This window comes from Aptenodytes forsteri, unplaced genomic scaffold, assembly GCF_000699145.1.
Source record: "Aptenodytes forsteri isolate BGI_AS27 unplaced genomic scaffold, ASM69914v1 Scaffold46, whole genome shotgun sequence".
In the NCBI taxonomy this organism is placed as follows: Eukaryota; Metazoa; Chordata; class Aves; order Sphenisciformes; family Spheniscidae; genus Aptenodytes; species Aptenodytes forsteri.
Window position 1 is genome coordinate 5,056,649 of NW_008794774.1, and position 27,861 is coordinate 5,084,509.

The following is a 27,861-nucleotide window of genomic DNA, read 5'->3' on the forward strand; positions in this document are numbered from 1 at the left end:
AATCTTTGATACATGACAAATAAAATAAGGAAAAGACAGTAAGTATTAACCTGTAATCAAAAAATTTAATGATATTTTTTTAAAACCTTTTTTAAATTGAGTAATAATCTTAAGTTGTCTCTTTGACATGTAATATTTTGCCTTGGTATAGTATTCTTTGAAGGTCCAACAAAGCTGTATATATTAATTATTGGGGAGAAAGGTCTGTTTTTAACTGTAGCTCTAGTGGCTGATTGTTTTATAACTGTTTTTAGTCCAGAGCAACACAGAGCAAAAGAAGTGTTTTTATTACCTTGGAGTGTTCATTTCCCTTATCACATCTTGAATTCCCAGCAACATGGGAATCTATTCCTTATTTTAGTTTCCGTGTCCACCAAAACTGCTGTTAATTTAATTTTCAGATACCTTTTTCAAGTTTCTCTTTCCTTTAATGTTCACAAAAAGTGACAGTACCTGAACTGTGTGTTTTAGCTGCAGCAAACTGCTGATAGGTAATGTCTTCCTTTGTGTCCCCATCTTCTTCATACTGGCTTCTTTTAAGCTTGGAAAATCTATGTAATGCAGAAAGTGCTGTGTTTTTACAGTAACATCTACGTGTAATGTCCTCGGCCTTGAGGATTTATTTTTCTGGATTACAAGTTTATATTTTGATTTAGAAAGCAGTGCTGTATACGCACAAGGATTGAAATGTTTGGGGAAAGGTTGTAAGGAAGGTCGCATGCTTAGTACTGATTTTCCTGATGCAGTGAATGGATTGAGAAACTGCCATCTTTTAGAATTTTAGTTACCACATCTGCTTCTTAGTTCTTGATGTACATAGTTGTTTGGCCCAAATAGCTTATTATTGAGTAGCAGAGTAATTTATCCTTTCTGGTTTGTCAACCTAAAGAATGAGGAAAGCATAAGAATTAGAAATGTCAGGACACTCCTTTCAGCACGAACTAAAAAGAATTGATTGTAAATCATTCATAATTTGACATATCGTTTCTCCTAGAAGAACAAAGGGAAATTATTGATCTTTGGGAAATATCTGAAATGTAAACCCTACATTGTAATGGTAGCTAATTATCTAACATTAATGAACATGGCTTATGTGTAAACTATCAAGTTTACACTGTTGTTCTTAAAGGTTTTGTCACACAGTGAAAAATCAGAACATGACAAAGTAGATGAAATACTACAAGCCTGTCTTTTCTCCCATAGAAATTGTGGGAACTGCTTTTGTTTTCAAAAAAGGAATCAGAAGAAAATGGATCAAGTTCGGAATCATCTGGAGTTGAACAAGTATTACTATTAGCTGCAGATATATTTATGGGAGTTTGAACATTGTGGTATTTCTACATTGATGTATTCATGAGCAAATATCCACAAAATTCTACTGCATCACTTGCAGGATCTGTGTTATCAATGCATAATGCTAAATTTTTGCTCAGAGGGATTTTACAGACATCCTTAGTAATCTTGGTTAGACTCGGGATAAGACAGTATACACTGATATCCATTAAAGCAACCTCATTCTTTTCTGTACTCTATCACTACAAGAATTCCAGAAGGCAGTAATGTAGGTACTAGATCATCTGCCTGTGGGTATACCTGGGTGTCACATTCAGCAAACAAAGCAAGAAGAAGCAGAGCTGAGAGAGACAATCTCTGTGCATGCTTCTAATACAGCTCTAGATGAGGGATCATTTACAACACTTACTTGCCCCCCCTGTGACTGGATGGAAAATCTAGTAGTATCATACATTTGGCTTTGTCAACAAGTGCTTGGGCATGCTTGTGCCCAGAATGATTCTTTTAAGACCATTTCAGAGCCACCTTTTTAAATCATCATGAATATTTATGAGGCATAAATGTTGAAGAACTTGAGCATGTGCTATGCTAAGAGAGAAAATATTTTTAGCAGCTAGTTCCATATCCTTCATAACCTGCAAGATACTCTTTAGAAGGTTATTTTTTGTCTTATCCTGGGTCTTGTCGTGTTAGCTATCTTCATCTGACTCCTGGAGCTGGATTATTTGCACAAGAGTTCCTGATACCATTAAAATAAGTGAGCTTTCTTGGTTTTATACCATCTAAATATTGAAGACAAATATCAAAGTGCAAAGTGAATGTTTTACCAAATTAAAAAAAAACCACCAGCAAGGGCAAACAAAGGACCTCAAAAAGATTTTGTTTTGGTTCAGTTTTATTCTCATAATATTAAAGATGACCAAAAGGTAATAGCTGAATATTTTTTGAATCTAGGTTTGGAAAACAGATGCCTTTTTTTTTTTTTTTTCCCCCTCCCCCCTTCCCTAGGATCTACAAGCCTTAAACTGAAAAACTTAGCAAAGTAAAACAGGTTTAAAAATTGGCTACTTAGAGAACTTGTGTCCATCACTTGACCAATTCCTTTAAAAAAGAAAAAAAAAGCCCAATGTAAGATGTAAAATGGTAACAGAAATAAATTACTTTTTACTGTAAGAGTTCTTAGAAGAAATTCCATCTTCTTGAAGTTCAAACGTAAAGAGTTTTCTTAAAAAGTCTTCTCATCAAGAGAAAAAGCATTTAAGTAAATGTCTTATTTTAAAACCCATCTGCAGTCCTTTTTTTATGTATGAAAAATAAATGATGTCTTGAAACACCTTCCTCTCAAAAATATGTTGAGAAGTTATTTGTTATAAATATAGCCTTGTTATACTTGTTGATAAACTATTTCATTATTAATTTCTTCTGTACTTCTTAATATGTTTCCATAAGCAGAGTTAAGAGACATTAAATCTGTTCATTTTATACAACTAGATTCTTTAACATGTGTAGTTAATGACTTATTAGTTATGGTAATCCCATCAGTAGAGGAAATAATTTTACACTATCTTTGCTAAAATCTTCATCCTTCCCTTTGTATTGCTTCTCAGTTTGAGTGCTTGTGGTGGGTTAGCCTTGACCAGCAGCTAGACGCCCACCCAGCTGCTCTCTCACTCCCCCTCAATAGGACAGGGGGGACAAAATAGGATGAGAAAGCTTGTGCATTGAGATATAGACGGGGAGATTGCGTACTAGTTACCGTCACAGGTAAAACAGAGTTGACTTGGGGAAAATTATTTTAATTTATTTATTAAAATAGATTTGGAAAGTGAGAAACAAAGACAAAAAAATTAGCATCCTCCTGCCTTTTAGGCTCAACTTCACTCCTGACTCCTCTGCCCATGCCCTGAGGCGCAGGGGGGATGAGGGGCAGGGGATTGCAGTCAGTCCGTAACAACTCCTCTCTGCCACTCCTTCCTCCTCATGCTGTTTCCCTTCTCCCGTGTGGGCTCTCCACCCAGGCTGCAGTCCTTCAAGAATACCTGCTCCAGCGTGGGCTCTCCATGGACTTCAGTTCCTTCAGGAACTATCCACCTGCTCCGGTGTGGGGTCCTCCACAGGCTACAGTGTGGACATGTGCTCCAGTATGGTCCTCTCCATAGGCTGCAGGGAAAGACCTGATCCGGCACCTCAAGCGAGTCCCCCCACAGCTGTTTCTCTGACTTTTTTGGTGTTCACAGGGCTGTTTCTCACTCTTTTTCTTCCCTCCTCTGCCTGTGTGGTGGGTTTTGCCCTTTCTTAAATACATTTTCACAGAGGGGCCACCATCTTGGCTGAGGGGCTCAGCCGTGCCCTGTGGTCGGTCGGTTGGAGCCGTCTGGAACCAGCTGTGTCCAGCACGGGGCAGCCCCTGACCTCTCCTCACAGAAGCCGCCCTGCAGCCCCCACTGCCAGTGCCTGGGCACCTACACCTGGTACAGTGCTGTGACTGCCTCTTCTTCAACCCAGCCCCCACTGCCAGTCCAGTGCCTGCTACACCTGGTACAGTGCTGTGACTGCCTCTTCTTCAGCCTCCCTAAATCCCTGTCCTCTAAACTCTGCCTGTGCAAAACACCACGATGGGAAGTCATCCCAGTGAGTCAGCCTGTACAGAGTCAGAAAATTGTTTCTGTTTTCCCTTATACTCTTAACTATTACAGTCTTGACAAGCTTTATGTGCTGGTGGAGTTTTCAGCCTGTCGCAGCCCCAGCTGCTTAGGATTTGGCCATTTTAAGAGGTTAATAAAATACCATGTCTTACAAGCTTAGACTGTTACCCACTACCCTGTGAGGCTAATGAGCTGTGATAATGAGTCAGTAAAAAACACAAAAAAAAACCTCCCAAAAAAAATCTTTTTCCCAATATCGGTTAGCAACCCACTCATCCTGACACTTTGGAACAGTTCAGGGATCAAAGCACCTATTCAGTGTGCTCCTTTCCTTTTGGCATACATTCTTCTTCATCCACTTCTGTAATGCACTTCATTTCTGCTGATTGAAAGGTTCATATGCCAGCTGGCAGAACAGCTTCTATGCAGACCCATCAGCGGTCGTGCGTTGAAATCCTTCCACCATTGTGTTTCATTGCCTCACTGCTACTCCCCTTCCCCTTCCGAAACGTCCCTAAACTGTCTATGCATGAGATTTGGGCCCCACAGTTCTATCAGTTGAAAAAAATCTGAACACTGTACGATCTGTCCTGTTATATACTTGTAAAATACAAAGACAAAATTATCTTTCTTTATCCAATTTAATGATGTTTTTAATACAGGACAAAGAGACAATTGGAGATGGGGTGAAACTATGGAAGACTTGAGAATTAGTAACATTGTAGCATTAGGTTGCTATTTCTGATGTGGTCCATAGCAGTAAAATGCATTTCCTTATGATGGTTGTTTTATGGTCTGTAAGAAATTAATTCATAGTAGGTTTAAGTCTGTATACAAGTGACTACATGAGTAAAAACACTCAGTGTAAATGGCATTAATTGTTAGTTTCAGCATGAAGACCACAAATGGATCAGGCCTTGAAAAAACAGAACAGTTATGAGGCTTAAGTTAGCTGCCACAATCAGACTTCAATAGATGTGACCTGATACTTTTAGGTGTACTGATCAGCAACATTTCTCTGAGTTAACTGGGATCTATAGTCTATCATATTATTTAGTTACATCAATAATGATTTAAAAGCTCTTGCTTAGAGATCTCAACTTGAAAATTTTTCACTAGCCTAATGTCACTCCCAGAGCTGGTTCTTCTGCATGTTTAGACACATTAACAGAGTGAAGACTGCTTGTCTGTGTGTGCTCAGGGTCTATTCATCACTGTGGTCCTTGGTTGTTCTAAACTGGCCCTATCACAAGCCTGTTGAAACAGTGGGTATGTGTACATGCAATAAAATCGCAAAACCCAATTAGAATATTAAAATTCTAGATGACTGCTGTAAGAAATGAGCTATTATTTCTCTGTGATAAGAAAAAAATGCAGTAAAAAGGTTACTTTTTCTCCTCCTCCATCTCAAATTAGCACCTCTTCATTTCAATGTTTTATGAATGACTTTTGTTTCCCCCCCTAGTAATCTGACTTTCTTGATCCTTGTTCCTAAAGATCAGTTGTGCAGGACATACAGGTGTTAGCACAGCTGGCTTGCTGATGACAACTCTGTCCATATAGCTGTCTAGTGTGTCATCACTCATATTGTTCAGTGTCATTCTGACCTAGCCAAGCTAAAAATGGTACTCCAGCTCAAGAGGGATTTAAAAACCTTGACAAACTAAAGATAAGACATTGCCGAATGTCATATCCATGTGCTTAACTGTTTTCAGTTTAGACATAGCTAAATAACTAATTTCAGGGTGCATTTGTCTTCTTTGCCTTTTGTTGTTTTATTTTTTTTTTAAAGGCTGAATACTTTTGTGTAGTTTGCCTTCAGTAAGGAAAAATCCTTGTTTGGAGAATTGTGGAATTACTGAATACATTAACTGTTATTTTCTCCAGACATAGGTTCATTTTCAGCCCAAGGTCACTGAAATCCATTCATAGGGGATGTATTACAGTGCACATCCTGCAACTACAGCGAAGCTTAGGTGCAGTGGTCAATGTTTGCAAAAAACAACTCAGGATTAAATTAACATCTTATCCAACAGAGCGTGTAGTGTGTGTGTGTAGTAATATGAGAAAGCTTGAATTAAACTTATAGTTTATAGCCTGGGATGGTATTCTACTCTGAAAACTAATTTCTAGAATCTTGACTAGTCTTTAAGAAAAAAAAAAAGAAAAAGCCGAGTGTACCCAAAACATCAGTTTTATGAGATACATGTTTCCTTACACAAATGCTGTTATGCAGTAATTAACGTTCTTTTAAAAACCACCTATGAAATGGCTTGTATTGTAATTAAATACAGATTTGCATGGCAGTAATCAAAAAGGATAGTCACTAAATCTGTATGCTAATACAGAAATTTTTAGTAGATTTTCAATTAAGTGAAACATTTGGTATACCTAATTACATTCATGTATAGTTACCTACAGCAGGGTATGTGCAAATGCTATTTAAAACCTCCACTATCAACAGAAGTCAGACCCTTGGGTTTGAGGATGTATTCCTTCTTTTGATGAAAGAGTACACAATGATCTGCTGGCCTTTAATGAGTACTCAAACCTAACTGGGATGGCCATATAACAAGTATCTATTCAACTGTACCATGTAGCTCTTTTTGCCTTTCCCTCCTATGAGGCACTATTTTGTCTAAGCAAGATATGTTGTGATTTGGTGTAGTTTCATTTGGCCTTCTTGGGGAAAATTAAAAAAAGAAAAAAGAGTTGGAGGGGCTTTTTTTGCAGTTCAATTGACTGGTTTGGTTCCCAACATCATTCCTCACCTGTTTTGCTCTCTAATTGTGGCTATAGTTTTCCAGTTTTTAGATGTTTGATTTAAAGTGCCTTCAGTTTAAGCAATGCAATCTTGTCACAGGCAGTCTCTCTACTTCTGGGATGATCCTTGATTCCTGAAACATCCTGATGGAAAATATTGTGTCTGTGATTATATAGGTCCTCATTCAATAAGATGAATATACACTTTTTGAGTGATTTCCTTATTTTCTGGGCAGACTCAGGCTCTGGTGTTTATGAGCATCTGATATTAACAGACTGTCTCTTGGATCCAACAGGGTGCTGTGGTATATACTTCTTTGGATGTCACACATGCGAAATCCTTCAGCAAATCTTTTGGGGTCTGTATTTCCTTAAAGGGCTAACACTTCAGGTGTGATCACTGTTTTCTAGAGACCCCATACTCAGGAATGACAGTGTATGGATATATCCTTAGAAAGATCATCTGTATTGGTAACTTACTTGAAGAACTACTGTTATCAACACTATTCAGTACTATTGTTGGTGCAACTTCTTTCATGTATATTCACTTGTATTTTTTCGTATAGAGTAAGAGAACATCAACAGTTCATAACTAAACATTAAAAAATTAGGAAGTGTTCATGAACGTTTAATTCTATCCACCAATGTATATACTTTTCTATTATTATCCTTAGTTCCATGATCATTTGTGCCACTGTAACAAAGACTTGCCCATTCAAATGAGTTACTATATAACTTATTTCTGTTGAAGTGCTTCTCATCGAAGACGGCAAAGGACCATGTTCAGTAGATGTGCATGGCCTTGATTTGTGCAATATGGCCTCCATTCTACATGCGGCCCTGGAGGTATGGACATAATGCAGCTAAATCAGCCACATATTTGCAAGACTGTGGTTAAGACTAAGATGTGGTTTGCATTCAAACTGCCTCCTTCGATTTTAAAAAGTTCTAAAAACATTTTTGTTAATTATATGTCACATGCAGAACACATAACGGTGAGGTAGAAACCATTTTGCTTGCACTCTTTTAGAATGATTTGCATAACATTTGTAGCTTCTGTTATCTCGGGAATATGGTCATCTCAAAGTCAAGCAGACTAAATCAGTTTGCATTCACTTATCACCAAACCACTGCATCATTGTAGTTTTTGTTCCACTGTTTAAATTGCAGATGATATGATATGCTATTAAAAATAGTAGTAGGAAATGAAAGTAAAATAGGCCCAAAGTCTTTTACTTTCTAGGTACTATTTTTTATGTAAAATTGGTGAACTTTGAACTTATAAAAGGTTCTCCTATATAGCTTATATAGTGAAATTTATATCCATAAATAATCTTTCTTTTCACCATAAGAAAGCATTGAATTAGGCCCAAAATAAGGAACTAAAATCTCATGTTTGTTGTACCAGTCAGACAGTAACTGGGCAAAGACGTTAGGGAGAGGTAAGCGCATCTTAATACCATTTGCAACTTGCTAGCATTTAGGACCATGTCTCTATTGGCATAACTGGACATACCAGCTCAAACTGTGCAGAGGGAAAGCAAAGAAGTGAGCACAGAAGTGGACTGTAGACAAAATTATTGTTAACTCTGATCAGCAGAGAATTTTTAATATAATTTTTGGACATGTAGAATTAGCCCATCAAATTCTACACTTTGGTTCAGTCAATAATGTAACTTCAGTTTATTATTCAGTTTCAGCTTTGATCTGAATTCATCAGTACTTTATTGATTTTAAATTGAGTGGCTATAGTGTTGTCTTCTGTGTTGCTCTCAATTAATTAAAAAGTTAAACACTGTCATAAGTCACTATGCTCCTTTGTTTTAAAATGTTTTGAGTATTGTAGTAGAGTTGTGTGGATCCGTTTGTGATTTTGCCTGTTTTCAGACAGTATTTATTTAAGGCTAAATTGAAAAATCTACTTAGCAGCCCACTGTCGCAGTACTTACTATGCTCCATATAAAATCACTCTTGCAACTTTTCACCGTCTCAGCCAAAATTATGTTTACCAAAACCAGAAATAGCCAAAATCTTCAGAAGCTTTGGCTATAGATACATTTATATTTTTTTTTCTTTTTATTAATTTTTGAGTATGGGGAAGTGGAACTGGTTTTAGACATTTTTAATCATTGCAATAAACCTGATTAGCTGATTATGTTTTTTAGATTATAGCATTAGGTCTCTAGCCTAAGGAGACCTCTCAGATAAAGTAGTCTTGCTTTAGATTTCATGTGGAGAAAAAAAATAGTGTCATTAAATACAAAAAAGCTCTGAAACTTGCATCATAAAGCTTAACTACATAGGATGGTTTTCCTCCGTGTCAAGCTGCCAAAAAAAAAAAGGTTTTTTAAAATAAAATTACCAGTTTTACCTTTGCCTGATAGTTCTGTAATGTAAGTGTGTATGTGAGTACTGTGCTTACTTTCTTAGAAAATGAGGAAATAATCACAGTCTCGCAACTCCTGTCATCTTTCTGCATCTCAAAAAGCAAATAGTCAGGAAGTGTTGAAATTAGTTCTTAACTAAGATTTCATATAGGTACAGCCTATCCAGCGTGATTCAATGCAGGCATGGCCATTATAGCTTTCCATTCCTTGAATAGGTAGCCAGCTTGAAGATTGTTTTCACTTTTAGTGAAACAATGTAATGATATTCGTATAGTATATGCCCAGTCTTTTGTTCTTATAATTTTTCCTGAACCCTTGTGAGTATTTTTCGAAGGAAAACTCTAGCTTCATTTTCTGTTTCTCAGTATGCATGTTGATAATGAGATTCACTCTTTACGATCTAAGTATTTACAAACACAAAAAGTATTGGGGTTGGTTTTTTTAGTTGTGAATCTTCACATCAAATATCAAACTCTTTAAGGAGCTAGTATGTACTTTTCTGGTGCAGTGGTATTAATGGCATATGTTTATCACAATTCAGCCATTTTAAAAAATGGCTTTTGTATTTTATTGTTCAGTGAGTCTCAGGCCCCAATACTGAAATGGAGTTTGAAACTAATAGGGTTAAAAGGACTTCCACGGTCTGTATTGTATGTGTATTATACCCACATTGCTTATACATCGTTTTTTCCCCCCTAGTATTAGCAATCTGCTTTTGTACTTTGACATAGGGATTTCCCTTGTGAATTTTGTCACAGAAAAAAGAGAATCATCAATATCGCAGTTAAACTTGACTTTCAAAGCTAATAGTATCTCATTTGGGGGCTGAAATTTAATAAATTTTCTTTGATTCTGGGTGAGTTTTTAAACATCAAACAATGAATTGGCCAGGGTGCAGTAAAATATTTAGATCTATTGACTATGGTTCAGAAGGGTAGAAGGCAAAACACTGGTGGTTTGATGTTGATAAATTCTTAGTACCTTAATCCACATTAATGTTTTCTTTTATCTGTGTGCATACTGGCAGCAAAGACACTGAAAAGTTGGGATATATAAGCTATGAAAATGTAAATCGAGTGTGTGTGTGTGTGTGTGTATATATGTTTGTATTTAAAGTTATGCATTTTGTTATATTCAGCAAGGTTAACATCTGACCGGAGTTACACATGCTGACAGAACGCTCTGGAGAGTATGGTTTGTTCCACGGGACTGTATATCCTGAACCTAGTGCACTATGTGTGCAAAAAATGTGTAGAGGACCTTTCCTGTTATAAAAATTGCATCATAGTGCATATGTTTGGCAGCCACAGGTATTGACAGGAATTCTTTAGGTCAACTTGGGAAATGTAGGGCTCCCTATTCCCACAGAATAGAGCAACGAATAAAATAAAATCTTTTCTTCTTTGTTATCAGTAGACTTACACATGCACACTTCTTTCAAACAGAGCAGATTTCAAAGGCTGTGCTATTATTTGAAATATGTTCACTCATAATCAACGTTTTACAAAAATCTAATTTTGTAAGTGGTTACAAAAAAGTAATCTGGGATTTAAAATGAATGGGCATATGTTTTAATTCACGTTTGGTGAGTTCTTTTGGGCAAGGGAGGCTCTAAGAAAAACTGAAATTTATTTTAAATAGTATTTAGTAAATGGTGTATTATTGATTTATACGTATTTAGTATATATTTAGTATATGTTTTAGTATCAGACTGCGTATTGTTGTTAAAGACGGTAAATGATTTTTGCGGTACTGGCTATTGCTACTCAACAGATACAGTCTATGCCAAATGAATGTATTTTCCCTCTTCATTTGTAGTAATATATATTTGTACGTGTGTCTATTCATCTGTATTAGAATCTCATCTGACTGCTGGGATCTCCTGGAGGTGGACATGGTAATTTTTGTATTAAATAGAATGAAAAGTGGGTGTGTGGCAGCATATGGTACATGAACGTAAGCGATGTGTCCGTGGAAGTTAGGTGTTAAATACGTGTGATTTCCCAGCCACGCTGATGGACTAATTACACGTTGCAATATGTGGAAAAAAGTTGCACTTTGAATAACGGCAACAACGTTCGTCTCGTGCGCAGCGCTAGTCCGCCTGGTTGCGTTTAACGAGAAAAGCGTCGGTCTCTGGACGCCGCCGAGTCTGACCCGCGCCTGTGTTCCAGCCTGGCGGCAGGCCGGGCTCCGCACTGGCGGCAGTTTCTCGCGTGGTCAGCAGGTGGCAGTGCGACACCAACGGCCTCCGGTTACGTTCGTGGCCCTGCGTGGACATGACACTGATACTGCTTGGGGGTTTTGTTTTATCCCTTCGGTTCAGACTGCCTGCAAAACTGACTAAATATCAAACTGTCTGAATTTTGTGCAAATCGTAGCATTTCCCACTCCAAATCGGCATAGTTAGGAACTGTTTAAAAGTCGGTTAATACCAATTAGTGCATTATTTCTTATAGTGAGTCCACAATAAGGAATCTGGTAGCAGGGGTTTGGGGTTTTTTTGTTTGTTTGTTTGTTTTTCTCCTTCTGTTAATTGCAGAGCTACAGGTTGGGTTTTTTTGCTTTGTTTTAGGTTTATTCGTTTTAATCTGGCGTTTAACCGAACTGATATTAAATGAACCTTATTTTTGAGGACTGATACGATCTCCCTCCAGAAGACAGAACTCACATGCCAGCTTCTTGTTTGTATGATCACGTGAACTTTTTAATTTCATAGCTGATGTTTGTTTGAGTCAGAAGTACAATTACTGTTTCTTTTTCATACGAGGTTTTTACAGGGGACAGATCTGTGAAATGTATATACCAGCTGGGCTTGTGAGACCTTAGTGTCCCTTCTTTCCTTCTCACTTCAGACCAGGGGAAGATGCTTTTTCTTCTTAACATTCTCTCCCAGCACTCTGAATTAGAGATTTATTTGCAACGAAAAATCAATTAGTCCTAAATTTATTCATGGATTTCAGGTCCAGCGATCAATGCAAGTCCACTCAGTGGGCTCAAGGGGACCCAGTTCATCCCAGTTAATGTGTCTGAAGGGGAATTACCATTGATGCTGTTTTTTTCCCTTTAGGTCAGAGATCAGACCTTGCTGTCACGGACTGCGGCAACCAGGAATGACTTCACCCTGCAGCTACCCAAACTGCACCTAGAGACCTTTGCAGTGGAAGGGCTGAAGGGCAGGCCAGAGGTTGTAGCATTTCAGGTTAGAGTCTAAAATAATCCTGTTTCTTTTTTTCCTTTTTTTGCATCTGAGGTAGAACAAGAAGCTAGACTGCTCTGAATGTGTGGAGAACAAAAAGCTTCAGAACTATTGCAGGCAACACTTGAAAGAGAAATAATTTCCATATATACTCTTGAATATGGTATTTCAGAGATGATGTGAACTTTTAATTTTGCAGTTATAATGTTAAATAACTGACGGGAATATGACCATGGAAAAATGCAAATGTTATATTTGAAAATTAGTATCACCCTATCCCACTCTCCCTTTCCTCTTGCCCATAATTTAAGCAAGACAAATAAAATAGGGGAAAAAGAAAAAAGGAATTTTATGCTGCTTCCTGGTCAGTATCAGATTTTTCCATGTGACAGTTTTAGAAGTAATAGTGATCTTTGAGCATTCCTAATTTAAAAGAAACTGCTATTTGGAATACTGAAATACAGAAGCTATTCTGTTCGTGTAGGTTTAAAGACTTGAATGTTTCAAAATACTAATTTTGTTAGGAGGAAACAATGGGGAAAAAAGAGAAATTAACTGAAAATGTACATATTTTCAGCTCTGAAAATGGACTCTGTGCAATGCCTCCTTATTGTTTTTAAGTTTGTTATGTCTTCTTATACACAAACTATCCCTTAGTCTTTATATCTGTGCAGAATGACTTCATTCTTGTGATACATTATTGCTAAAGGCAGAACATTTTGTTTTCTCAATAAGCTAAGGAAAGGCAGAGTGAGTACATACTTGTTTCATTGTGCTCTTCTATATGAACCAGAGAGAGGAAAGCTAGTCATGTAAAGCGCAAGGAAGTCAGACAAGTATTGCACAGTGTGTGTACATTTCTGTAGTAATCCTTTTTAATTTATTGTAGATTTTCTATTCTAGATGTAGTATATAATTGCAGGAACGGGTCACAAAATCAAACATTCAAGAAATGCAGATTCTAAGCTGGACATTTCTTTCTGTTGCCCTCTTGCATGCATGCGTTTCAATATGATAAAGATTTAAATTATGTGTGTATTATCGTGTTTCTATAATAAAGTAGTAATATGTAACACCTGAGATGCCCATGAACTTTAGTTAACACAGCTATATGACTCTAGCAGAGGGTAGAGCGGCAAATGTTTCCCCAGTACAGTCATGATCACTTTTAAGGCTGTGCAAAAGGTTCCACAGGTGGCATCTTTTCAAAGAAGCTGTCATGGAAATCACCAGCTTTTAAATACTGCTCTTCTAATTTGGTGGCCTTTTCAGTGATAGCTGCCCCATTTTTTGTTTTGTTTTGTCACATCCCAACTCCCATTCTTTTTTGACCTAAGAATGATTGTAGAAGCATTTACAAGACAGCGTATTCTTTCTTTCTAAGAAGATGAAGAGAAACAGAAGTATAAAACGTTGCATTTCACATTTGTACAGAGTGGTATAACTAACACATAGCAATGTATGCGCTGGGTGGCTTACTGGTGATGCAGTATTGTAAACATACTTTTTGGTCACCCGACAGCTCCAATTATACGTGGTTACTCTGTATGTACACAAACAGGATCAATGGTTCACAGTTTATCTCACTGTGCAGTTCCTTTTTCCCTTCCCTGCCTTTCCCTTCTTTCCCTTTCCCTTTCCCTCTCCTCGTCTCTAGTTACATAGTGCCTGTTTGATAACTTTCTAAGTACATTATAGAGATTTTATTATAAAATTGCCCTTTTATAGCTGGGAGTCAGCTAATTGATTTTAATTTCACTGTATGCAAAACTATATTAAGGGCAATCCTGCAATCTTGAATGAGGTAAGCAGTTAGTAATCACTTTATGGACACTTCTTATTAAAACCAGTGGAATTGTTTGCGTGCATGGTCTCTATAACCGCTACTACTACATGTATTTTATAGTTAGTCTGTGACAAGTACATTTCAGTTAAAGACCTTATTATCTGCAAGTGTTAGACATGAGGATTTTTTTTCCAAGTCTCAATTTATTGATATTTGATGGTTTCTTTTAAAAAATCGCATAAAAATTAAGATCCTAAATTAGACAGTATGATAGGTATGAAGCAGTGGCTATCAGAACTGTTGAGTACTCAGAAGATAGCATTGTTTTATTTTTATTATTCATGCATCCAGTTCGTAGTAGGTGGCTGGAATCAGTAATCAATAATAATTTTATATCCATTGGTTCAGTGTGTATCACTTTTTCATCATATGAGAGGAAGAAGAAAAGCTAGTATATTTGTATGTGCATACACATCTGCATAGGTTATCTTTCTTCCAAATTTTTCGGAAAGCAAGTGGCTCTTAAAGGAATTTTGAATGAAATCTGCTATCCTTAATTTACTTGATGGGCTCAGCAGCATTAGCGACCTATATTCCTTCTCATTGGGAATACAGGAAGTCTTGGAATTTTTAAATTGCTGTTATCTCTATATGAATGTTTCTTGGGAAAAATATGCTTTCTTTATAGGAGACAAGTGCAAAGAAGGTTGGCATAATGAACCTAAGTTGCTTGACTGTGAACTAAGCTATCAGAGATTCACTTTTTTGTGGCACACGTAATTAATTGTCTTGTAAAACCAGAAAGTTGTTTTTTCTAGCAAATGGATCCAACATTCCAAATAGCATGAATGCTTACAGGGCTGATCAAACAAACACAGAAATAAACCCCCTGTCATTCCCAAATGAAATAATTGTTAAGCTGTATAGGAAGTGGTGTGCATCTGTTAAAGAATGTGTTGTACACTCTAGTGATAGACCTTTAGCTAATGAAATGAAATATTTGGGACACAAAGTTCTGTGTATCTTCTCCAAAGCCTGCACTTTATGTAATGGCTCTTGAATTACAAAATTACATAATAGATTGAAATGTAAGTTATTCAACAAGAATGTCGTTGCACTGCCTTCTAAAGCCCCATGCAAGTAGTGAAAGTATGACTTAATTTGTAGGCATTTGTTAAATTCTTGGAAACTGTTATAAGAATTAATATAAGAGTTTGAAAATGTCACTTGACATGGATAAGTAATGAAAAAAGTGCGATATCTCGAAAAGTAAAATTATATGATTGCTATAGCTTTGAAACACTCTCACCTGGTATTTAATTGCTGTGAAGGATGCTATGTTACAAAGTTGTACTGTTTGTTACTTAGGTAAGTTTGAAAGTGGAAAATACAGTGTTATTTTCAAGCACCTGAAACACATGAGAACAGGATTCAAGGTGTGCTGTTCTGGCCATGCCTGAATGTTCCCACTGAAGGCAAAAAGTGGAACCGTATGTGAAGCTTCCAATAAATACAGGATATAGGGTGAAAAAGCACAACTGAAATAACATGGGATTCCTCATTCTCGTAGTCTTGCTTGGCAGATGACTATTGAAATTAACCAGTAAAGGTTATCAGCTCATCACAAAATAAAAAACTGAATTGTGCTACACCTTTAGGAAGATGATAATGTTCTCTTAACTCTCTCTTCTGAAAGAGCTTATTGGCTCACAGAAAAAGTGGTCATTCAGAAGATTCATTCTGAATTATCTCAAGTACTTTTACATCAAATATGTAATTAATGCTCATGGCAAGCAATTTGACCTAAAAAACAATGCATAAAGTCCCCAGATAAACCAGATAAGATTTAAACGTTCATGTATAAATAATTAAGCATTGGTATACTCTCACAATAAATTTCTTCTATTTGGAGATGTAGACGCAGAAGGGTAAGAACTGCTATGAAAGAAACTTCTTGATGCAAATTTAGGTACCTCAGACTAGTTTTGCAATAGCAGTAGGATGTGTAATGTATACTTGATGTATAAGTGCTTGATTCCCAAACAGAGAAATACTAACAACATACAAATCAGTGGCTTTGCCCTGTGTACCTAGGTTATGCTCTGCATCTACTGTTGCAGGTTGATTTTACAGGAGGTACAGGAGCTGTTTAAACAAAGTAGAGGAGCACCGTCTTTACAGAGGATGTCCCACATGTTCTAATACATAGAAGTAACAGATTTATTCAGGCATTGTCAGTGAAAAACAGTGACAACAAGAAACTAGCTGTGGTTGTCAGAATCACCTACGCCGCGTGTCCGAAAGACATGCATGTGGCTGTGTGATCAGACAGCCACTGATGTTCACACATGGTAGCTGCCTGCAGATGTGCAATTAGGGAAAGAGTAATCATTTTCTGTGTCATGGGAACTACCTTGACCTCTGTCTTCAAAGTCTCCATTTGCGTATTTTGTTAATTGGCCCTATTAATTTGTTGTGGTTGCTTTTGGTCAGTATTTGGCATGGTGGGCCTCTTCTTTCTTCTAATATCTGGTTGCTAAAGGATATGATGTGACTTCTGGATGTTGGTTTGGAAGAGAACCGATATTCACAGATGAACTTGTGTTGCTGTTTTACAGGTTTTATAGGAATTAGAGAATCCAAATGGGCAAGTTTTGTGAGTGACTTTAATGAGGATGTGAATATTAATGCATTTCTGTAGTGTATGAAAGAGCAGATATGAGGTTGAGTCTGTAGGCAGGCTTCTGGTGTAACAGGGGTGCACATACATGTATCTGTATTTGTCAGTATTTATAGGTCTTAGGAGGAAGCATTTCTTCATGTGCTGCCCTTCACCTGAGATGTAAGATTGACCTGACTGTTGGAAATCCCTTGCATATTAAGAAAATTTTAGTTTATTATAACCGAGGACTCGAGTAGGTAAATCTGTATTTTTCATTACTAAGCTCTCCCTTAATTTAGAAAGATACACTTGTGGTGTGCTTCCTCTCCTCCAGGTGGGTTTGAGATGGATAAGGTTTCACTTTGTCTTGTCTGTCTGCCTCTGTCTCCCTCTCTTTTTGTCTCTCTCTCTCTGCCACATGCTCTTGGTGTCTGCTGCACGCTGTCTCCCCTGTGTCCTATGCGCACACTCCCCACTGCATGTGTGCTTTCTCTGCCGCACGCTTGCTCGCTGCTCTGTGCACACTGCCGCACGCGCCCTCACTCTCCGCTGCTCTTGCTCTTCCTCTCCTTGCTGTGCCTGCTCTCTCTGCTGTATGCATGCTCGTGCTTTCCCTAGGCCCATCTCTGCCTGCTGCTCTGCCTCGGTCTTTCTCTCTCAGTCTCTGCCCCTCTCTCTGGCTCCATGTACCTGTCTTTCCCACTCTGGCTCTGTCTCGCTTGCTCTGCCTCTCTCTCTGTCTTTCTGTCCCCACTGTCCCTCTGCCTCTGGCTCTCTCCCTCTCCCTCCCACCCCCACCCCCATCTTGTGCTCCTTCTGTCTCTGTCTTCAGCGTGTGTCCATCTGTTCATGCAGGTTTAGAAAGTCCACGTGGGATTTACATGTACTTCTTTGCGTTTCTCAGGTGTTTTGAGGTAATTTGAAATGAAAAGTGCAGTAATAACATAAAGGCTTATAGTGGTGGTAGTAATATAGTCAAGTACTGACATATCTTCAGTGTTAGTGTATAATCATTATAAATTTATGAAGGAGTAGATTCTTACCATTTATTTTATGTAAATTATGTATTCATGTATGATTTAGTCATGCATTATCTGATTGTGTTGTAGGTCCACTTTTTCTAATTAATTGGGACAACATAAATGCAGTTTAAAGCGTTAGGAGCTTCTTAATTTGTATTTATTTTCACTTGTTCATTAATTTTAGATTTATGCTTGATAGATTAGAAGGTAAAAGATATGCATAATTCTGCTGATAATTTTTTTCAAAATAATAAACACTTTCTCATTCCTGTGTTTACTTGTCAATAAAAAATTTCTTACCAAATTGAGGAAAAAAGTGATTTCAAAGGTAACAGTAAGGAGCTTCTTAATTTGTATTTATTTTCACTTGTTCATTAATTTTAGATTTATGCTTGATAGATTAGAAGGTAAAAGATATGCATAATTCTGCTGATAATTTTTTTCAAAATAATAAACACTTTCTCATTCCTGTGTTTACTTGTCAATAAAAAATTTCTTACCAAATTGAGGAAAAAAGTGATTTCAAAGGTAACATTATAATTCTGTCATCAGATTTTATCCTCTGCATAGGGCAAGTCTTTCAAACATAAATCACTTCTTAATGGGATTAATTAATCGTGGAGTAGCTGCTTGAAAACTGAATTATTAGTATTTTAAATCTTGTACTTCTGTTTTGGAGCCTTTTTCTTTATTTTTTTAACGGCATGGCTGGGTGAAAGAAAAAAAATTTTTTCTCTTAATGTTTCAGAAAGGAGAAACCTTTTTAAGAGAGTCTTGAAGATAGTGCATTTATATATACGTACACCCAACATGCACACACTTCTAGTGTTTTCTTTTTACTTCCACCATTTCACCCACAGGAGGAACTATCCATTTCATTGCAGAGGCCAGAATGCTGCCTCCTCTGGAATCGGACTGCTGCTTCTTGTTGGGTAAAACTGGGTCTTCATTCTCCAGGAGTTCAACAGCTGCTATCAATAGCACCTGGCCTGCCCTCCCCCTCTTTTCTTCTCCTCTTCAAAAGGACTAATTTCCTACCTAGTGTTTTAAACTCATTAGAGTGGGATGACACCTCTTGCAACCCTGACCTTTTGCAAACTTCAATTTGTCAAAAATAAAGTTGATGCAGGGCTTAAGAAACAATAATTAACAACTAAGTAAAATCTGAATAACCAGTCTGAAGAGTCGTAACATGAAGAACTCTAATTTAATCTCCTTGAATGTGTTCAGCTGGTATCTGGAGTCATGTCTCCAGATAGGTTGTATCATGATGATAAATATTTAGAAGCCATTTTAGCATAATTTATTTTAACTATAATTCCTTTAAAACATAACATTAATGTATGTTAGCAAAACACAATTTAAAAAATAAAAAGTGAGGCATCTTCAAAATGCCAGTGATGTTGGAAATTTGCCTTTTATAATTTGAATTTCACACCCCTTCTCCTTTCTGCAGGTTAACTGTGTTCCCAACTTCCTCTCCTCTTCGCAGCATTTCTTCTAGCGGTCTCTTCCTCCCTGTCCTCTATGCGCTTTTTATTGCTCTCTCTTCTTTCCTCATTTCCCCCCTCCTGATCATTAGCCTCTTTCCCTCACTTTCTCAGCCATTCTTTCACTTTCTTCTTTCTTCCCTTGCCTTTCTTCATTCTAATAAATGAATAGAGACTATATGAAGAACCCTTCTCAGAAGGCTTTTTACTTAGCTGGTACGCTGATTGCACCCCAACCCTGTTAAGTCTTTGGCACTATGGGACCGTAAATATCAGTATCTGTAATCACCAAATAATCAATTACTGAAAGCTGTCTCTTTATGCCTGTGAAACTACTAACTCTCGTCCAGCCTCTTTCGTAAGCATTATTAGTTTTGTAAAAACTTTCGGTTAAGAGCTGCTGCTGATTATCTTGAATGCCAAAGTTAATATATAATAATTTTACTTCTCAGTAACCTTTCTTAATGGAAAATTTTCTTTCTTGACCCTGTCAAGCAATTGTGTAACTATCTGCCTTTGTCCACTTAGACTTTTTCATACATTTATATCTGTTGCATGTGGGTAATCTCTTATCAATGATCTGTACTGATATGCAAGAAAGCTCTATAAGAACTGTGTAAAATATGGTCTTAATTCACCAAGTTTATTTATTTAGTTTTGCTTCTGCTTGTAATCCTGGGATGGGGTTTTTTTCCAACTGGTTACCAGGTTGCTGCATCTTATAGATAAGGACCCAACAGGAAGCATCTTTATTGACTTCTAGTCACTATTTTTTTATGAGAAAAATTACTCTAGAGATGTGGTGATCTCAATATGTAGCCAAAGCTGCCTCATTGAGTAAGAGGAGACTCCTAAATGCTGTAACTACAAAAATAAAACATTGTTCAATAACAGAAAATAACAAATATAGTTTTCACAGCACCTTGTTTGTTAGGCAATTTTTCTTACTTCAGAAATCCTATCTTTCAGAACTGCATGGGATTATCTGTGCACAGTATCTTCAGAAAAGGTGTAATTTTACCAGATAACCACTGCGTAGCTTGGATGTGACTGTATTGTTTGATATTGTCTGCAGCGTGTACTGTTGTAACACAGATAAGCCCATTCAACAGTTGTTGATAATCATTTGAGTTACAAAATGAATTCATGAAGTGAATACCATGAAAGATTAGGAATTGTCTGGAGTCTTACTTTTTTTGTACTGGTTCTTTTAATTTCAAAAACTAAGATGAAATGCTGAGCAAGTGAGTCTAAGCAATAGGAGTTAATAAGGCAATAGACTTTATTACATAAATATCTTAGTAGCAGAAACAGAATCAAACTATTTTCTATTCTTAATTACATTTAAACTAAAAAAAGAAACTTCGTCAAATGCTGAATCTTTTGTTTAGTCTTTTTTCACTTAGCTGCTTAGTATTCCATTATTATAAAACATATCTCTATCTGTTTGTTATTCTTATCAATAGCTTACAGAGCAAGAAAAAGTTATTGAATAATGCACTATATTAGTGCAAGAATTTTGTAATGGAATCAAGGGAGACATTTCTGCCCAGATACTGCATTTGGTAGGCCTCGTAGTTAAAGACCTGGAAGAGGAAGGGTTATCTACAACTTCAGCGAGTTTTTTATGGCTTAGTGATTTGCTGATTGATTTCATTTGCTGACAGTTAAGGCTCTCTTAATGTCAGCTTTCTTTGCATAATGCCTTGAAATAAAGACTGATGAAGTTTTTCAGATTGATGTCGCTTACATAAACTGACCCCGATTTGCCCTTCTGCATGACAATATAAGTGACAGCAGTTAGACAAAAATATAGCAATGAATATGCAACTTAAGGATTAAGAAAAACACAGTAAACCTTTCAGAATATAAAACTAGGCATAAAAACCCAGACTGTTCTGTTAATTCCACAGTTGTCCTATACTGAAGAAATAAACTGAGATAGTATCCCAAGTGGTATACCACTGAAGTGAAATTTGAACAGGATGAGTTTTGAAAGGATCAAAAGTTAAGCTGGTTTTTACCAAATTCTACCAATTGGCTACTAATTCATTTTGGGGTTTGGGTTTTTTTGGGGGTAGAGGTGTGTAAATTGTGGCTTATAAATTCACATATGTTGTTACCTTAGAATTTTCTTTTTTACATTGTTATCTTGCAGGAATCATAATGAACTACTTTGAAGCTGTTGTCTTGATTTTTCAGTTACTGAATTGATTGATGGTGTAGTGATATGTGCTGATAGAATCCTAAGGTCACAAGTTTTGTGAAAAGCGTAAATTCTTAGGATTGATAAGGTCTATCGCCATAGGTGTTCCAGGACAAATATACTTGAAATAGGGCACTCATTTTTAACAAATACTTGTCCATTGCAGTACCCAATTTCATTATAGTCGTATTTAACTCCCCCTTCATTATGGTCTCTTCCCTCATTATGGTCTTTTCCCATTAGAAGCAAAAAGGTGGTAAGAAATTAGGGGGTAGGGAGAAAATGGAGAGGGTTGGAGGGTGCTAAAGTAATGGAAAGAGGGCGAATGTGGAACTGTTTTGTAAACTTGAATAATAGGGATACACAGCCTGCATGTTGGCAAGTTTACCTGCAAAGGATTGAGTCTTTCATGACTTTTAAAAAGATAATATCCATGGAAAGGCCACCATTTGTTTATCCTCCTGGAACCTTGATAGAACTTATACTTAGATTCCTTTGGATTTCTTCCACATCATGATCTTTTTTGACAAAAGTGCATTTCTAAGGTAAAGATCAGGAGGAAACGGTCACCCATTCCACCTGTGGGGCAAACTTGCAATGCCCATTTAATGCCTGAAGACTATATTTTAGTTCTGACTTCTCTCTGTTCAGAGGCAGATTGTGTGTTCATTTCCAATACCAGCACCCATTTGTAGGTCCCCCTCTTCCTGATCATATCATAATTGACAAATGCTAAAGGGAGAGGTTAGAGAGCAAAGCATCATGTCATTGCTACTGCCTATAGAGCCAGACTTTCTCTCCATGCAGTTTCCCATTCTCAAAGGAATAACTTTTTTTATAAATTACTTTAGTATTGTGCAAGCTAAAGATTACAAGTTGAAGTTTAAATTCTGAAGTTTTTACAAATGCTTGCAAAGACCACAGGACTGGGTTCTGAGCAGCCAGTCTCCTACATGTCAAAATGTGATGTTTGTCTGTACCTTGGCAAAGGTTGCTATCCTAGATGCTTGATTTGTTCTGCATTTATTCCATGTGAGACTTGCTGCAAATTTTACTCCTTTGGGAAATAGACTGTGGGACTGAATAAACATCTGATGCCTAGAGGGCACATAGAATAGCAGTAAATCTGGTTGTCCCTGCTTAAAAACAGGTTGGACAGGGGAAAGTTAAAAAAAAAAAAGGAGAGTATAAGAAACAGGGCTAAAATTTCTCCCAGCCTCCACCATTTTAGTTCAAGGACATCCTGAAACAAAATTCATATTTTTGTATTCAACAGCTATTTATTGTTCCATTGCTTTTTGAACCCATGTAAAGTTAAGCATTCACATGACTTGTGGAAAGGACTTTTGCAGCTTAACTACACACTTTCTGAAAAACTATTTTCTATGTTTGTTTTGAAAATGGTTTCTGCTACTTCATTTAATGTTAATATGTTAATGTTAATAAATATTCCCAGTTTACTTTCTTTATACTAGTCATGCTTTGGCATCGTCTCTCATAATCACCTCCAATTCTCTGCCACTCCATCAGTAGTTGTTTCTTTTCAGGTTACTTTCCTCATTTCCGAACTGCAAACAGATGAAAAACAGTAGAAATAATCTATAGTTTCTAGATTTGGTAAGCTGTGGAAGTGATTTCTCTATGTTACCAACATCCATAGGCACAATTGCTCATAAATGACCTAACTGCAAGTAGTGGTCCAGCTCTAAAAAATGCGTAAGAGGTAGTAACCAACTAACATCAGAGGTAGTCTGGAAAATGCGGTCCTCTAGGGTGTTCATAAGAGAAGATAGCCTGGGATCCTTGGAGAAGAACCAGCCACTTTTGTTGATCCACCATTAAGGTCACCATTCAAGCACGTGATGTTGTGGTGCCTGCGGTCATCACCAAATCTGGTAAAAAAGACTAAAAAGGGCTTTCTCAATCTAGTTATGATACCCTATGATATGGGGTAGTTTACTTCTGATCCTATTGTTGAAGAATACTTCATGCTTTCTAGGCAACCTCATCTCACCAGTGCCTATCCTCCTTAGTTTTCTCCTTTCAGTGTTGCTATAAGCATCCAGTTTTATAAACAGAATTGAGAAATATCTCTTATGCTTCTAAGGAATTGGATCTAATTGTTGACTGTTGGCCAGACAGGGGAATGGACCATAACAGCCTGTTCCTTACTTGCCAGGCTCCCAACCTAATAATTCAAATCCTATTCTGCAATCTGATGATAATTTTCCATTTAATGAAAAGGCACTTGGTGCATTTGCTGAAGACAAAGCAGAAAATCAATATCTTCCAAAATTTTGTCTAAAAAAGCTCATCAGATAACAGCATGTCTTTGAATTGTTGGTCTGAATGAGGACAACCAGAGCTCTGCCAACAGAAAAGTTAGTGTCGTCTTCTCTTTGTCTTTCAAGCTGTTCCCTTGGAACGTAGCTTGTTGACCTCTTGCATAGAAGAGGCCCAGACTTCAGTGTAGTGGAGCCTCACTTATCCACCAGTTTTTAGCATGTGCTGATTGGGATTTATACCTTTCTGAGTTGAGCTAATCTGTCATTTATATGACAAATGCCAAAAAGATAAGACAAACAGAATCAGTTTTTCCCAACAAGGGTTTTCTTCAGCTGTACATCCATTGTTAGTAGAACTAGATATTCAGAGATGACAGGGATCATTTTATTCATTCTTCTTCCTCAGATTATGATGGTTAAAAGCAAACTTTGGGAGGAAAATATTTTTTTATTTCATACTAAGCTTAAGGATAGCAAATTGTCAAGCTCGGTGTCAGTACCACTTTTGGCAGACGTTGCCAATATTCTCCAACTTTTACTTTGGAAAAAGGGATGCTAATGTGTATACTCATGGTGAAGGTCACTAGTAGGTGTACTGTGCTCTTTAAATTTCCTTTGACTCTTCATAGTTTGGAACAAGAGCAGTTGTCCCTGAAATTTCTAATAAAATATTTTCATGATATAAATCAGGTTTTGAAAGCAAGTCTGATTGAAAATCTGGCCATTTGTATGTTGTTTTTTTTTAAATAAAAATTTTCATAAAGTTCCAGAATGTATGAAGCAAACTAGTTATCTCACTAACATCTGAGTTTAGGAAGAATGAAGGGAGAACACCTGTCCATCCTATACGTGGCAGTGGACATTAGATTAAGGGTGTGTCCATTTACCTGACGAGTGCAGTTCAGCTTTTCTAGATCATTACTTTCTCTATAGAGACTGACTGGTGCTTTTTCCTGTGCCGGCACCATGAATTTGTGCACATAACTGATGTTTTGGTGAGAAGCCAAAATGAAAAAATCAGTTTAATATCCAACCTAACAGGTATACTTTAGAGTTTCCTTACAAAACTACAAAATGTTGCTTTATGTAGGATGAAATATTTATGTTGAATTAAAATGCAGTGCTGCCATGAGCACTTCATAAGAAAAGCAAAGGAAATGAAGTAACTATATCACAGAACTTTGTGCAGTTTTCTAGCCCCTGGGCTCCATTAGACTTGAGCATTCACCTAAAATCTGATATGAAGATTAGGACTCGGTAATGATTGTTTATGTATGAGCCACATAATCGTAGTTGTCATATTGACTAAACCTCCCAGAAGGGACCTTTGTCTCTCCTAATAAATGGCAACTACCGCATAGATTGTCTTCATCTTTTTGCATGGAAAATACAAAGTGGATACATTTCCCTTCTAAGCATATGTAAAATATTTGATCTAATTCAGTTTGAAAATGTTTTAATCCAAAATTGAAAAGATGCTTCTTGTGGCCTGAAAGAAATAATCTATATCCCTTCATACCTCTAGTCAAAGTATTTAAGAAATGTCTATACTGAACCCAGGTTTGGGGGGGTGATCATTTTCTTCTGTTGGAGTCAGCGACAGACTTTTTCTACACTGATTAAAACTAAATTGGTGTTTTTTCATGAGTTTCTAAAAAGATTCATAAAAGTCTCAGTAGCATCTATTTGTCTGTAAAGCATATTTCTTTACTAAAAATAATTTAAATTGGTCTTAGTTAATAGAGCGCTCTTCAAAACCAGAGAAAAAACTGTATTTTAATTTTCAGTAAACTCATTGTTTCTACTACGTTGGCAAATAGTTGAGTTAGTTACTTATGTTGGATAGTTTGTGGACAGCATTTCAGAAGAACAGAAGAGTTTTCAGATCTCACATTTACCTTCCATGTGAAGTTGCTTCAGATTTTCCTACTTAGTAACCTGATAGATTAATGTCTGCTTCTCTTCCCTCCTTAAATTGTTCTCATACACATACACCTATAATTAATCCATTAGATTTCAGACAGTTAAGACTTAGTGTTTAGGTAACATTTATTTATAAAAATTGATTTGCTTATATAGGATATCCTATCCATATGTAGGAGTCCCTTAAAAATAAGAAAGAATATGCTTTTTTAAATTGATTTTACTTCTATGAATTTGGTTGTGAAAACAGAATTCTATACTTAAGCTTTTTTACGTCTTTTCTGGTTCCAAGATGTCACTCCAATGGACCAAGAGCGACATCATCCAGATACAGGCAACTTGTACAATCTTTGATGGGAAGTTTTACTCTCTTGTTTCTCCTCAAGACTGAATGTGTGATGGGACACTGCCATTTTTTTAATAAAACTGCATCCTGACTTTTCTGTTGTGACTGCTGCTGTTTATTTCCTCTCATCAGTCATACACCTAATTAATCCATTAGATTTCAGACAGTTAAGACTTAGTGTTTAGGTAACATTTATTTATAAAAATTGATTTGCTTATATAGGATATCCTATCCATATGTAGGAGTCCCTTAAAAATAAGAAAGAATATGCTTTTTTAAATTGATTTTACTTCTATGAATTTGGTTGTGAAAACAGAATTCTATACTTAAGCTTTTTTACGTCTTTTCTGGTTCCAAGATGTCACTCCAATGGACCAAGAGCGACATCATCCAGATACAGGCAACTTGTACAATCTTTGATGGGAAGTTTTACTCTCTTGTTTCTCCTCAAGACTGAATGTGTGATGGGACACTGCCATTTTTTTAATAAAACTGCATCCTGACTTTTCTGTTGTGACTGCTGCTGTTTATTTCCTCTCATCAGTGGTAATATATTGTGATTACTCTAAGCAGATTTTCATGCTCACAGTTGAGGCATTTTAACGTGGACTTTATATTATTTTCAGTGACTACCTGTCCCTCTTTCTTTCATCCCTGTCTAGAATATACACTGCAAGAGAAAGTTGAAGGGTACCAGCCTGAAACTTCTTTCAGTTTCCATTTCTTTCTTGCCAAAACCATTTACTTGAAAATTCTTTTCCTCCGTGACAGACTGAAATGTTCTTTTTGTATCAAGACTCTGTAAGAAGATGGGAAGGGGTACAATGTGTTGGTAGCATTTTCCCCATAGCTGTAGCTTAAACTACAAGTTCTTCAGGGCAGCCATTGTTTTTCCTTTACATTTTCCATGCAGCTATGCTTGACTTTGTGCAACAGACAGTGAGAATGGTCTTTGCATGTAAACATTGGCCTATAAAAATCTGCATTTCCTTAATTTTGTTAAGTGGTGTCGTGGTTTAACCTCAGCCGGGAACTGAGCACCACACAGCCGCTCACTCACTCGCCCTGCCCTGATGGGATGGGGAGAGAATGGGAAGAGTAAAAGTGAGAAAACTCGTGGGTTGAGATAAAAACAGTTTAATAATTGGAATAAAATAAAGTCAAACAGTAATAATAATAATAATAATGATAAAAGAATATACAAAGCAAGTGATGCACAGTGCAATTGGTCACCACCCGCCGACCGATGCCCAGCCAGCACCCGCCAGCCTTCTCAGTCGGTAGAGCACGGGAAGCTGAAAAGTCCTTGACTAGTGTAAGCACGACTTAGCAACAACTAAAACATCGGTGTGTTATCAACATTATTCTCATCCTGAATCCAAAACACAGCACTGTATCAGCTACTAGGAAGAAAACTAACTCTATCCCAGCTGAAACCAGGACAAGTGGTAATTTGCTTGCATGGTCCAGAGATATTTCTAAGTAGTCAAGGCTGCAGGTAGCTCCTTTGCTATAAAATTCTCAGGATGCTTTCTACTTGATCATACCAACAAACACATTGATCTTAATTTATCAGTTTCTAGAAGATCAGTGTTATTTTTGAAACTCTTACACTTTGTAATAATTTTCATGGCAATTGTTATTATGTCCATCCACTGTGGTTTCCAGTAGAAGCACTTTCCTTTCAGTCTCTGTCAATTTCAATGCTCCCTTTTCAATTTTCTTGTAGGAAGTCATGTCATTACCTCTTGCAGAGAATCTAGCCTTTTATTTAGAACTTCATTCCCTTGGGCTATCCTCTGAGACCTACAGGGTAAAGTAATTGTTATTGAAGCAAAGGGGATAGAGTTAGGC

At 36.9% G+C, this 27,861-nt stretch overlaps 1 protein-coding gene across 1 annotated transcript in view; it reads left to right on the top strand.

Annotated features, from left to right (window-relative positions):
* The window catches only part of CCDC171 (coiled-coil domain containing 171), a 179,129-nt gene that overhangs the window by 122,778 nt on the left and 28,490 nt on the right, over positions 1 to 27,861 (top strand). The window contains 1 exon segment of the mRNA XM_009274285.1: positions 12,159 to 12,290. Within this exon segment, the coding sequence (XP_009272560.1) occupies positions 12,159 to 12,290 (132 nt within the window).